This window comes from Serpula lacrymans (genome assembly GCF_000218685.1).
Source record: "Serpula lacrymans var. lacrymans S7.9 unplaced genomic scaffold SERLAscaffold_6, whole genome shotgun sequence".
Taxonomy (NCBI): Eukaryota; Fungi; Basidiomycota; class Agaricomycetes; order Boletales; family Serpulaceae; genus Serpula; species Serpula lacrymans.
This window is the reverse complement of record NW_006763295.1, coordinates 1094857-1108314: the sequence shown is the minus strand read 5'-3', so window position 1 is coordinate 1108314 and position 13458 is coordinate 1094857. Positions and strand designations below refer to the sequence as shown.

Here is a 13458-nt window from a genome sequence, read left to right as displayed (position 1 = left end):
TCTTACAATCTGCTGTAGCTGTATCTTGCTCTATTTGCTCCTTTGCGTCTATTAACGGTTTAAGCCTTATGCCAGATTACCAGATGGTTTTCAGACATCTCTATTATATGGTCCTTTATATTCGAACGGCTTTGATATAACCTGCGTCGGGTAAGCGTAAACTTTGAAAGACCTATGTTTTTCGATATATAGCCAAAACCTCGGTTGATTGCACTTCTTGGCTTGAACCCGCGTTATATAGTTCCGACAGATGAACCGAATGTCGAGTCTCCCGAGATTTACCCCCCTTTTATCCTACCTCGGTGCTATTCACGCAAAGTGCCCTCGACAGTCATGTCGCCCTGCGAGTATATAAGAGTGTCCCAACCACATCTACTTTCCTCATATCAGCAACGCTTAACTGAAACATACCAGCCATGTTCCGCCTCACCTCCTTGAGTGCTTCCATCGTCGCCTTGACCCAAATCGCAAATGTGATAGTCGACAACTTTATGTTTCAGCCTTCTGTACTAACAGTTTACCTAGGTCGCTGGTCATGGTGGCGTGCTGCTTTACGAGATTGGGAGCACCTGGTACAACGGGTATGCTTATGTAGTTGGCACACATGTAATGTACTAACTTGTCCGATCAGGTTCGTGCCGTACAACACCCCAGTTGGCCAGTCCACGATCCAGCGTGAGTGGGACAGCTACAACCCCATTACCGACCCCACCGATGCGCAGCTCTCTTGCAACATTGATGGTGCCAACCTTGGTAGTGGTCAACTCTCAGCTACAGTAGCAGGTACGTGTGGCATTTCCTGTGTCAGGATGCGCTACTCAACTTGATGTATGCAGCTGGCACGCAAGTCACTGCATTCTGGAAGTATGAAGTATTCCTGTCGTCGTTTCATCAATAGTTTGCTAACAATTGGAAAAGCCAATGGCCTCACACTATCGGGCCCGTCATGGTTTACATGGCAAGCTGCGGAGGCTCTTGCACTTCTGCGAACACAGCCGATCTCAACTGGGCACGTACTTTAGTGATTTCCGATATTGTGGGTATCTAAATACTGTTTTTGCCAAACCAACAGTTTAAGATCGAACAAGCCGGTCTCATCTCTGGTGCCCTCCCCACTGGTACCTGGGCCATGGGCGAACTTGTTGCCAACAACAATTCCTGGACTACTAACATCCCGTCCTCCTTGGCTCCTGGCGAATACTTCATCCGTCACGAGGTACGAGTTTATTGCTCTTTCATTATCATCCCTCTAACAGCGCATCTGGTGCCTCAGTTGCTTGCGATTCACACCGCTAACCAGCCTCAATTCTACCCCGAGTGCGCCCAGCTCATCGTAACTGGTAGTGGTACCGCGACGCCCTCTTCGGAATACCTGGTCAAACTCCCTGGTGCCTACTCTATGTCAGTACAGCCCTCGCACGAACTGAGTTGCATGTAATGACAATATGTGATGCACTATAGGAGCGACCCCGGTGTCAACATTGATATCTACAACGAGCCAACTGTCACTAACTACACCATTCCCGGTACGTAAACCGTGATATGTTTTGTTGTCGATATTCAAAGAATGATAAATAGGACCTGCCGTCTGGCCCGGCAACTAAAGTGACAAGCGTTTTATGGTTTTAGGTTTGCAGTCGATGAAAGTGATTTCCCATTCATGTTCTTGTTGTAGTGCTTGTTTGTAATAAATGCATAAATGTTTATTTTCTTCCTGAACTTGAGAGCCTGCAGAATGAATATAGAAGACATAGTATCGGCAAAAGCTAGTAAGAGTCGAAATTTGAATTGCCGACTCGGACTCGGCAGAATCTGAATTTTTGTAAATGAACGATAGTACTTAGCACAGTATACTACTACTGCATCTGTATGATCCTTTTATCGATCGCGCTTGAACTCTTTTTTCTATCACCTGGCTAGATGTCAACTCAAGAGGGATCTGTCGATAGTGACAGGGATATATCCTTAGACGAGGCTACTGTCGACTTTGACTCGGAATTATTGACGAACCTAGGTAGTGGGCTGATTAACGCTATCTTGGAACAAGAGCCCACCGAAGTTATCAAGGCACTGGTTGACTCTGGAGCTCCACTGTGGTACCAAGATGAAGAGGGTTTATCGCCTTTACACGCTGCTGTGTATGTAGAGGATGCAGAACTTGTAAAGTTGCTGATTGATGAAGGCGCTGTCTGGAATGCAGGTATATATATATTCATCTTTCTTGGTGTTTCGATAGAATCTGCCACAAGCTCCCACACGCCGTTCAACATCGTGATTGCATGGTACTAACGATCGTTGTTCCTTTTTCAAGTTGACAATCTTCAAAACACTGCAGCGGATATTGCGCTATCGCTAAATAATCAAGAGTGTTACACACTGATCCGTGATGCTGGAATCCGTTCGGGTGGGTCTTGCCTGATCCTGTGCGATCCACACGTTTACCGATAAATTAGAACTTTTACTTGCCTTGCTTTCCGCACGCTCGACGCTGTCAAGTACGCCGTCCTCATTTGTTATACGAGACACGGATGATTCCGCTGCAGGGTCTACCGACGCATTTATATCTTCAAAATTGCGTTTTACCAAGGACGAATTTGGCCAGGAGATTTGTCTGCTCAAGCTCAAGGATGATGAAGTGGGTGTCATGATGGGCTGGGAACGGGAAATCAGCGAGTTCATTCCTGATACGCGGTGGTTGTCAATGCTAAAGGTGTCAATGACCAGTGCGCGAAACAGTGGAAAGGTTGTGCGAATCCCATAGCAACTACTCGCAAGGCCTGAAAATACTAAATGTTGGATTTGGACTCGGAATAGTAAGTGGGTGTTAATATCGCAAAGCTCGATTAACCAACCATCCAATAGATCGACACATTTTTCCAGTCGGTGGCACATCCTCCATCGCATCATGTCATAATAGAACCACACCCGGATGTGTTACAACACATGAGGGACAATGGCTGGTATAATAAAACGGGTGTCAAAATACTAGAGGGTCGGTGGCAAGATTTCATAGAGAGTGAAGAATTACTTGGCTTTGGCGGCTTCGACGTCATTTACACAGATACGTTCTCGGAAAACTACGAAGGTGAGAATATAATGCACTGACATCCCACGAATATAACTGAGTAGCCCGGAGAGCTTCGCAAGTTCTTTGGTCATTTGCCAGATTTAATGGATGGGCCCGAGTCTAGATTTAGCTTTTTTAACGGCCTTGGTGCTACAAGTAAGCTTTTCCATCTCAGGTATCAGCATCTTTAATAGGATCCTGATACACAGATGCTCTGTTCTATGATGTTTACACGCATCTCTCCGAATTACACTTGGCAGAAGATGGGTTGGATGTGGACTGGAGTGATGTCGAAGTTGGCACTGATGAAAGTGAGAACAGGTGGGGGAAAACCAGGGAGTACTTTACATTACCCATCTATCGCCTTCCAGTGGGGCATATGAAGTCGATTTGACGCTGATCAAGCTGCGCATGCGTTAACCCGTACATGATGTTAGACTTGTTCATCATGAGGTATGAATGCTTGCTGAGATCAGCCGCGGCAAACTGCTAACTGATAAGGCAATCCAAATATTTTCTTCCGCTTTTTGCACTCAATTTCATGCACCCTCATTATTTGAACACAAGTGGTGAGATGTCGCATGGATTGTTGTTGCCATCTTCAATTTGCAACTCGTTGTCTTTTCCGCTGTCTAGTATCCGGTATCCAGGGTGCAGGTATTTTCCCATGCTGTTCTTTATGCATGCACCGCTCCTGCGCAGCCTGGATGATTAAAACTACCTAACTGGTAGATTGAGTAAGCCCAAGGACGACTATTTCAAGCATTATGCCTGTAGCATGTCAATGGTGACCGAGTACGCCTTTTGAACTCTCTCCCCTACCACACTCACCGGGCAGGCCTCATCATCTTCAAGGCTCGACAGGTTCAGCCCTTCTTTCACTTCAACCCCTCAAGCTGGTCTTGAATCTTTAGTCGTTCTCAATTTCTCATTCTTGCATTCGTTTTTATCCACATCTATATACATTTGCCATGGTTGCCGTGTACTCCCCAGATTCTGCAGGTCCGAATAGTGTAGAGAGGACGTCTTCGGACATCGTCTTGGTAAATGGTTTCTGTGTCGTTTTGCTTCAACTGACGCTAATATTTATTCTGTGGACTGTTTTTCAGCGTCTGTCTCCTTCACAGCCGCCACCGCTCTTGCCTTTTGAGCTGCAGAAATACGTATGTAATGTCAAGGCTATTTGGTTGCCATTCAATGACTTCACATAATTCCTAGGTTTCTGGAGACGCATGGGCATCTCGTGTCTCTGCCATCATCCGTACAGCTTCTCGGTACTCAAAGCCCCAGATTGAGCGTATCTGGTTCCTGTTTGGGTTCCTGTATGCTACCTCATGCTAACCAATTCTACCAGGATACTGATTGTCTATTCTTCATATAGAACTCCTTTGATTTTGCCTGCAGTCCTGTATCACTTGATTTTGCATTCCTTGGAGAAGAAGAATGATAACTTCGAAGATGTTTTAGTAGAAACCCGAGCCATCACGTTCGCAATCGCTGTATGCACAGGACTTCTATTTTTCTTACCTATGGCAGTTTGGAAACTAATGGTACGTTTCTGATGCATACGCCTCGTTTTCAATTGCTGGATCTTCTATGGTCCCACAGGGTTACCTTCGTGTGAAAGCCATGCTCAATCGGTGGGCAACAGAGGACATAAAGTTTGCAACAACTTATGGTGCTATTCCCTCGTGGAAGGTCAAAACTCCTGGAGTATTCAATGAGAACGTTGTAAGGGTGATAGTTCGCTTATTCTTGGGCAGTCATTTTAACTCGGTGTTACGTAGACTCTTATCATCACCCTCCCCGTTGCTCCGCCTCCTTCTTACTTTCACCCTGATGCTTATCTTCCTCCGGTAAGGCTTGATTACTACAGAACTTTGTGACCTAAATTGACGATTTATACCAGTATATCAACCCTCCGACAGATGTTCCTGAGGTTGGTAAGGTCAAGATGGATTACATGGATAACGATTATAAAGGGGCCAAGTACGGTGATCTTCCTTTGTATCAAGATGAGAAGTACAGTATGGCTTGAAGTGTACTACAGAGACATGCGGACCCTGTTCTCAGTATAGCTCGTGGACTATGCCCAACCTTTTTAAACACTATCTACGATACAATAAGGCATGTGACGATGGTGCGGATATATACGATGCTTGAAAACAACAATAACTCAATGAGCTGCTAACTAAATAAATAGCATGAACTAATCATAAATGAAACTAGTCCCAGTCCCATTTATTGAATCAAGAGAGAGAAGTAGTTAGGAGCCCGTAACCGGGGCAACCTGCTCCTCGCCGTGAACCTGTTCGTGATTGCTAATATTTTGGCCGGAGTCGATATGCGACACCTTCTCTTTGGCCTGACCAGTTTCAGCCTGTTTATTTTCCCCTTTCCTATCCCTAATATTCGAGAGGAACAAAGTAAAGATAACAGCGAGCCCACACCAAGGAATCAAGGAGATGAAACTCCAACGAACACCGTTTCTGAAAGCGTCACGTACTACGTTTTGAACATTGGTGGGCAGACCTCCGAGACTTTGCAATGAATCCAATCCTCCATTGGCAGAAGCGGCGGCTAGGGCACTAATATCAGAAGCTGAAAGTGTACCGCTGCGGATTTGAGCGGTGAGGTACCGAGTAACTTTAGCATTCATTACAGCAGCGCATTGAGCGAGTCCGACGGTTCCTCCTAATGACCGGAACTAGAGTACCATAGGAATCAACTATAGTTAAGGTTGGGCAATGGCGATTGTGACGAAGAAGCACGTACGAAAAGGGTCAAGGCGTTCACAATTGCTACGCGATTTGTTGGCTGCGAGAACCGAGCATGGACTGCAAGTGAGCCCGCCGTAAGGCCTACACCAACGCCAGACATAACCATAAAGCTAGTCTCATGAATTAGCGTAGGTCTAGAAGTGACTTGACATCGGTTTACATACCCGTTGACTTGATTTTGGTTGTTAAAATTCATGGCCATCTGGATCAACCCGAGGGAAACAGTGATAACGATAGACCCGAATATGATGGGATACTTGGGCTGACAGAAACTTCGTCAATTCAAATTTTAGCTCCATAGGAATATACGTACTTGTCTGAGATGCCTGATCATGAAGATCGAGATGAGAGTCCCACCCCCCTAAGATGTATCATTGAATCCAGAAACAGATTTCAGACTAACTTCGAACTCACCATGCCGGGTGCAAAGTAAACCAACTGCACGCCAGCTTTAGCAGGCGAGAGGCCCGTTACAATAGTCATGAAGATGGAGACGAAGTAGAACATCACAAGCATGACCAAACCAGAGATGAATGATCCATATTCAACCGTGGAAACATCGTACGAACGGAAAATTTCCAGCGGTAGCATAGGATCAGCTCGAAGTACGCTGATAGAAGAGGGGTTGATGCTGAACATTTGATGCTCAAGGATGTACTCCCACAGAATACAGGCTACGAAGAGGAGTCCACCGATAATCCAGCTGACGATCACTCTGGCTGATCCCCACTCATTAGTTGATCCCCAATTCAGGGCGAGGAGGATGAGGATTCCCCCACCCACAAAGAACAGTGTTCCAACCCAGTCGATGCGGAGAATTTTCTGTAAAACCGTCTCTTTCTCCACAGACAAAGTGGGCAGCCTGTGCGCGGATTGGCCCACTTTTACATTACCACGAAGCAAGAAAAAGCAAAGCACCATTGAAACCAAGGCACAGGGTAGGCTGTATTTCTTCATCAGTCATGTGAAAATCCCAATATCTCAGCATGTTCACACTCACTTAATGGCAAATACCCAACGGAATGACACAGCTACCAATAAGCCACCAAGAAGTGGGCCTACTGCATAACCTATGGCATACAGTAGAAACAGTATGGAGACCTGCCAGTTGTTGTCGTCCAGAGAACTTGAGTCCGATAAAATAGTCCTAACAATCTTGAGAGTACTCGATAAGGTAGAAAGGGAATCGATATCCTATAGCGCTTACTGTCAAGAGACCAGCCGCACCAATACCAGCTATACCTCTGCCAACAAGTACCATGGCCATATTGATAGCTCCAGCGCTCACTGCGCTACCAATGAGGAAGAAAAATAGAGAAATCTGAATGCCGGTGTGACGGCCAAATATATCTGCTACTGAGGCAAAAAAAGGTAAAAACACTGTAGAGGAAAGTAGGTAGGATGTTCCAATATAGCTTCAAATAAATATGAGTTTCGCAGAAAAAGTATACCAACTAGGATTTACCTCTGCAGATCCAGTCGGTTGAATACGGACTATAACAAAACTAGAGTTAAAGGGTGCATCATAATGACAAGGAGGCCACCGACTGCTATTTGAGGCTGAGCTGTAGCAACGACTGTACAAATATTCATGTAAGCTTCCCTTTCCATTCAATAAGTGCTTACTGGTGTAGTCCAGGGTTTCAAGAAAGACGGGTATGGCCAAGGCAATTAAGAGCTTCACTTTGAACCATAACACAGCTCTCGAACCACCAGATCCATTGGGACCTCCGGTGGGTGATACATTATTTGGGCCATCCAGATTTGGGGATGTTGTCAACGAAGGTCCACCTTCAGTACCAGAAGGGGATGGTTTCTCCGAGTCTTTTCGGCCCTTGCATTTGTTGTACAGATGTTTGCCCAGAAGATAGGCCATTCAAAAATAAAAAGAGATTGAACTGGGGGAAATTAAAGACACTTCACCACGCAAAAATCCTGCATTTTTATACACGATAGATTGTGATCGACTTCTCCTCAGGTTGTACTGCATGGGTGGTTCATAGACCGTGGGACTCTTCTGCGCAGCGACATTGATCCCGATCCAGCGCAAGACACTGCGCCGCAAGTACCTTTTTTCTCAATCTCCTGTATAGAAAGTTGCAATACCACATGGGCTGTGCATCCTGCACATGAAACGTAACCAACACAAATTCGCGGAAAACACTACTTTCCACCCTCCACGCAGTATAGGTGTCGCTTAGTCGTCAAGTTGCCTGGAGGTGCTGCTGTGCTACGTTATGTATGTGGTATCAGATAGTACTTAGTACTCATTACATCTTTCTATCGTCGATAATAACAGAATTGCGCAGTTTTCCATCGGAACATTACTCACATGACAATACACAGCTTGTACATTTATGACAGGTGCGTATGTCTCTCGTGTTTGCGATACATTTAATAATGATAATCTTCTTAGGCACTGTGCATGTGTCTACTATCAAGATTGGCACCGTACAAAGCGTCCGCGTCCCGCAGTAGAAGGAGGGATTCTTGATTCTGTCTCCCGTGCAGTCTCACCACAACCATCCAATTCCAACTTCATAAATCCATCAGCATTCAGTAGTCCTCGGAATACACTCTCCTCCAATTCTGGAGTTGTGGTTGCTGTTAGCGATGAAGCATCTGGAACACCGTTAAATTCAACAGAAAATTCTAACACGGCGAGCTTATCTTTTGATGAGGAAGCTAAGTTGGTTTACGGTGTAATTCTGTCATTGCGAAACATGATCAGGAAACTATCTGGAAGGTGATATCTTATTCATCGATTTTTCTATCTCGAGCTCATACAGAAAGCAGGGACGAATCATTTGTCAATTATCGCACCTCCACGTATAAACTTCACCTATATGAGACGGTGTCTGGCTATAAATTTGTTATGCTCAGCGATCCTAACACAGATTCCCTTCGTTTCATCTTGCGTCAAATTTATACGGGTCCATTCTTAGAATATGTTGTCCGCAACCCTCTTGCCACCATGGATTCTCGTGAACATGGTGTAGATAACGATTACTTCCGTGCCAGTGTAGACCGCCTAGTACGAGGCCTGTCAGTGTTTTCTTGATCACTTTACATAATTTAAAGTCAACATTCATCAATATGTAGTGGCTGGTAAATCACGAAAACCAATGCGAATTTCTATAAGTTAAAGAGCGATTAACAGCCAATTCCCGTCCCATTATTATTGTGATATAGATGTCAACTTGGATCCGATGTTTTTCGAGCTCCATCACCTACGGGAGTCCCATCCTGCTGTTGTTCGAGCTGTTTCCTTAGAACGTTCATCAGCGATGTTTTAATCTCCTTCTCCTGTGCACTTTCTCCCTTTTGTTCTGTTTCGTCGCTGTCGCCGGCCACAGCTTCATCCAATGCAAGTTTAGTTTCTCCCAGTTTCAGCATATCTTCCTCGATCGTTCCTCGGGTGATCAACTTTACAACATCAACGTCCCGCTTCTGGCCGATACGATACGCCCGATCCTGGGCCTGTCGATCATTGTGAGGGTTAAAGTCCTGGTCAAACCTGTAGCAGAATTCACCATTCAATTCAAGATCTTTTCCTAAAAAATTGTCACATACATGATGACCACGCTAGCCGCAGTTAGGTTGATACCCATGCCACCAGCTTTCGTAGACAATAGGAACACAGATATTGATTCGTCTTCGGTAAACTCATCGACGAGTGACTGGCGCACATCCACCGCAGTCGAACCCGTCAATATAAGGTACTTGACTTTCTGCTGTTTTAGGATTGCTTGGAGTATGTCTAGGATTTGTGTGAACTGCGAAGAGTACATCAGCACGAGAAATCACATGGAGTGAAAATTGAGTAATCCATACTTGAGAGAAAATGAGAACCTTCCGACCTGCCGAGTCATACTCTTCGAGCAACTTCAAAAGTACGGTGATCTTGCCAGCTTCAAGGTAGCATTTCTCGTCTTGCAGATATTTCCGGGTAGACTGGCAGCAACGTGGTTACAACATGGTTACAACAATGCATATAAGTGTTCATAGGCATACCTTGTAGCCTGCGGCGAAGAGTTGCAACTCAGCATCTGTCATGACTTCCATATCTTCCTTGACGTATTCAAAAATGGCACCTCGTCTCTTAAAATCTGCCTCCTTCAGCAAATGCTTACTCATGGCAGTCAAAATTTGATCTGTGAAGCGTGTCCTGAAAAGCATAGGGTGAGATGCTGCCTTTCGCAGGTCCATTAGGACGTTTGAGCTATTCTCGAGATACATCTTGTCTTTGGGCCGTGGATTACTCTTGGCTTTCTTCTTGGGTGGCTTCCCTCTTGCAGAACCCGCTGGCGGTTCTAAAGGTTCTGGGGTGCTCGTTTCCACGTCAAAGATAGTCTTGCGAGACCGTTGAAGAGCATCGTTGTAGATGGATTTTTGCAGAACAGTCATATCGCACCATTCAATGCGTTCAGTTTTTGACGGAAGATCTTGCAGGACCTAAGTAATACCAATAATGAGCGACACATACCAAACGAACCACAAGTACACTTTACCTGGTCTTTCCGACGCCGCAGGACAAATGGAGTCATCATCTTTTTTGCTCTGGATATACGTGCTTGTGATAGCAGAGTGACTTTGGAGTCACCCTTGACTTTGAAGATCGCACGCAAAGAGTCCAGTGCATCGGCAAAATGGGAAGGAAGAATGAAGTTCATCAATGACTAGAATAAGGAAGACATTAAGCAGTGCTATCCTTTCAAACATTTACACATACCACCAACTCTTGAAGATTGTTTTGTAAGGGAGTTCCAGTCAACAATAAACGCCATCTCGACTCAAATTTCAGAAGAGCTTGATAGCGCTGAGACTGAAAGTTTTTAAGGACGTGACCCTCGTCAAATATACAACTCTGGAAAACGCGAAAGATGAAAAAAAATTGTTATCGTCAGGAGCTTGCTATAAACTCACATCCCATTGTACTTTTCGGAAGAATTTCCGATCACGGTCGTCCCCCTGGGCAAGATTATAAGTCGTGATAAGGACTTCCCATCCACTTCCGTTCTTGTTACTGCTTCGTTGGGTGTCTAGTAGCGTCTGACGTAGCATAGGTCTATCCTCTTTGCCCGCATAATAGGTCTGCACCGATATTGATGGGGCAAATCGTGCAAACTCTCGACACCAATTCTCCAGAGTAGAAGAACTGTGATGAGCATCTACTTTGAGCAATGGTCAGGTCAAAGTTGATGGACTCACGGTACGATAATGAGGTGGGGCCCCACAGCACCACGCTCCTTCAGATACGCCAGGAAACTGATCACTTGAATCGTCTTGCCGAGTCCTAGTAGGTAAATTTAAGCAAAAAAAACTTATAAACAAAAACCGGATGAACATGCCCATCTCATCAGCTAGGATGCAACTAAGTTGTTTACGATAGAGAAGGTATAACCAATTAACTCCCAATAGCTGATATTCCTTGAGCGTCACACCATCAGCGAGTAACGATGGCTGAGTGACCAGAAAATCTTTCTGGGCGGAAACTTTCACTGGGCGTAACGATCGTAGACTAAGGGCACCGTCATCCGCCTCTTCGACAGGAGAAGCAATCTTAGTGGGGTCAGCTTTATCTTTGCCCTTCCCTGTACTTCCACTCGTAGTCCAAGTCGCAATGGCCGTGCGGAGGTTAGCACCAATTCGCTCACAGTCCTCTAAGATATCGTCCACAGCACCATAACCTTCGAATGTTGTCTTGCAATCTTCGAACAACCTAGGGCTTATGCCAGCTGGTCCGGCTTTCTTCTTTCCTTGAGCTAGCTTGGTCTTCAGGTCGTCCACTGAACGGAAGGGTCTCAGTCCAATGATCGCACCAGCCTGTTCGGATGTGCAGCCTGTATGCATGTGGTGTCAGTGGCAAAATCGACACTAAGGGTAGACAAGAGGATACCGGTGAGCTCTTGCAAAGCTCCGGGGCTAGCATTATTGAAGTACTCCAGTACTCTGGATTCGTGAGACGTCTCCTTAGCTCGCTTTGGGAGACTCCCCGACTCCTCTTCACTGTCAGTGGGGTTGGCTTCTGATTCGGAGTCTATTACCATCTTTTTCACTCGCTTGCGGCGCGATGGCGCGACAGCAGGTGTGAGTGGTGTGAGGGGCGAAGGTGGGAGTACAGAATGCTTAGACTCTGCGGGAGTGCTTGGGGCAGGATCCATAACCGTACGATTAGCATATATAGACGACTTCTTGCCTTTCTCCCGGAGAGCAGCACGATGAGCTTTCGTTGCTTCATCGACCTCTACGACTCTTCCAGTAATGTCCGAAGGGGCTAAGGGTGGGTGCGGGTTCATGATTGGACTGGGGTTTGGATTCCAGGTAGGGTCAGAGAGTAGTGCGGTAGCTTTTTTCACATCTCCGCTCGTTTGGACCCAGGCCGCACGAACATGAGAAGGATTATGCTGTGGCATGGTAACTTTGAACCGAATGAACTTGGGATCTTCGACTTCAGAATGAGGGGCTTCAGAACTAGGAGGCTCTTGGGAGCCCGGACGACGGCCCCGCATGATACGAGGCTTGGAAGACCCATCCGGCGTAGACTTAGTATCCATCATGGATTCATCTGACGAGGTAGAAAGCCCTCCTATGCTGTTGTTGAGTGCTCTGCGCCTCTGACCGGGGCGCAAAACATCCGGGGAGTCGGGTATGCTGAAGGGGCTGGGTTCAGCAGGACCACGGTTGAGCCGTTTGCGAGGCGGCCCTTCATCCCCCAACTCATTGTACTCTGTATCTGATATCCGTCGAACATCTCCACTCCAAGGACGCGAAAATGACGCGTGGGCGGTGCCATTCTGATTGACAAATCCACTGGGTGCTGACAAGGGGTCAACCCTGAGACTTTGTGACGACTGCCTCCATGGATTGAATTGACTAGGGCCCGCAATATGGGCCACGTCATACACGTTTTGTTGGTATTGAGGTTGATGGGACTGATAACCTGTATCTGCAGCAAGTGGGCTTGAGCTAGGGACAAGGACGGTACCGTTAGACGAAGGAGTGGAAGGAAAATAGCGGGATGTAACAGTTGCATCTCTGGACTGTAATGGGGGTGCATTGAGCACTGGCAGGGCCCCATTTGCAATGCTAGGAGAGGGAGAAGTGTCTACATGGTTTGGGCGTGATTTCTTCAATTTGCTGAACTTAAGCTGTTCTAAAGCCGTTCTCTGGCGAGATGACGACGAGCTCTGTGTGAGAAAACAAAGAAAGAATTAGATCTGATTAAAAACTAACTCTAGTCGCTGCAGCGTCGGTGTCGAGAGACATCAACGGCCAAAAAATAAAGTGAACGTTCTATGGACCAGAAGGCGGGAAGGACCTCAGTAATTGCCTCGAAGGCGGAGTGGTGGGAGACAATTGAAGGCAAGAGCACTCGACCGCGCTCACTCCGTCGGAGAGTCAATGTGTGTGTGGCACAAAAAACTGTATTTGATTAAACTAGCAGATACAGTGTATGGAACCAAGTAGATAGACAGAGAACAGGTCTATAGAGACAAGAATGCTTGGGGAAATCATACCATTGTCTCGTGACATTCCTCGATGGTCGGACACCAGTTCAGCGAACACATCACCGCCCAACGTTACCCAAAGTGCCTGCTAACCTACCTT

The 13458-nt window shown here is 46.2% G+C and overlaps 5 protein-coding genes across 5 annotated transcripts; 2 read left to right on the top strand and 3 right to left on the bottom strand.

Annotated features, from left to right (window-relative positions):
- Positions 1 to 253: 253 nt before the first annotated feature.
- SERLADRAFT_465649 (glycoside hydrolase family 61 protein) lies at positions 254 to 1719 on the top strand (the record flags this gene model as incomplete). Its single annotated transcript, XM_007317517.1, has 9 exons — positions 254 to 473; positions 526 to 581; positions 632 to 783; positions 837 to 864; positions 919 to 1009; positions 1073 to 1216; positions 1274 to 1401; positions 1462 to 1526; positions 1579 to 1719. 9 exons carry the CDS (start codon positions 417 to 419, stop codon positions 1602 to 1604), a joined length of 747 nt encoding a protein of 248 aa, XP_007317579.1.
- A 114-nt stretch (positions 1720 to 1833) lies between these two features.
- SERLADRAFT_361134 (uncharacterized protein) lies at positions 1834 to 3579 on the top strand (the record flags this gene model as incomplete). The annotated part of the gene is made up of 7 exons (XM_007317516.1): positions 1834 to 2200; positions 2312 to 2408; positions 2497 to 2694; positions 2762 to 2813; positions 2863 to 3085; positions 3137 to 3223; positions 3277 to 3579. The coding sequence occupies 7 exons, from the start codon at positions 1921 to 1923 to the stop codon at positions 3459 to 3461; spliced, it is 1122 nt and encodes a 373-aa protein (XP_007317578.1).
- A 317-nt stretch (positions 3580 to 3896) lies between these two features.
- Positions 3897 to 4560, bottom strand: SERLADRAFT_387421 (uncharacterized protein; the record flags this gene model as incomplete). The annotated part of the gene is given in 6 exon segments (XM_007317515.1): positions 3897 to 3939; positions 3956 to 4099; positions 4163 to 4230; positions 4286 to 4389; positions 4448 to 4512; positions 4538 to 4560. 3 exon segments carry the CDS (start codon positions 4305 to 4307, stop codon positions 3959 to 3961), a joined length of 231 nt encoding a protein of 76 aa, XP_007317577.1.
- Positions 4561 to 4954: 394 nt separating this feature from the next.
- SERLADRAFT_465639 (uncharacterized protein) lies at positions 4955 to 6904 on the bottom strand (the record flags this gene model as incomplete). Its single annotated transcript, XM_007317514.1, has 6 exons — positions 4955 to 5774; positions 5843 to 5957; positions 6012 to 6109; positions 6161 to 6208; positions 6262 to 6790; positions 6848 to 6904. The coding sequence occupies 5 exons, from the start codon at positions 6766 to 6768 to the stop codon at positions 5334 to 5336; spliced, it is 1209 nt and encodes a 402-aa protein (XP_007317576.1).
- Positions 6905 to 8320: 1416 nt separating this feature from the next.
- SERLADRAFT_355708 (uncharacterized protein) lies at positions 8321 to 12110 on the bottom strand (the record flags this gene model as incomplete). The annotated part of the gene is made up of 11 exons (XM_007317513.1): positions 8321 to 9364; positions 9421 to 9623; positions 9682 to 9801; positions 9862 to 10119; positions 10189 to 10302; positions 10359 to 10526; positions 10580 to 10714; positions 10774 to 11005; positions 11059 to 11143; positions 11172 to 11690; positions 11747 to 12110. The coding sequence occupies 11 exons, from the start codon at positions 12009 to 12011 to the stop codon at positions 9043 to 9045; spliced, it is 2421 nt and encodes an 806-aa protein (XP_007317575.1).
- Between the last annotated feature and the right edge of the window lie 1348 nt (positions 12111 to 13458).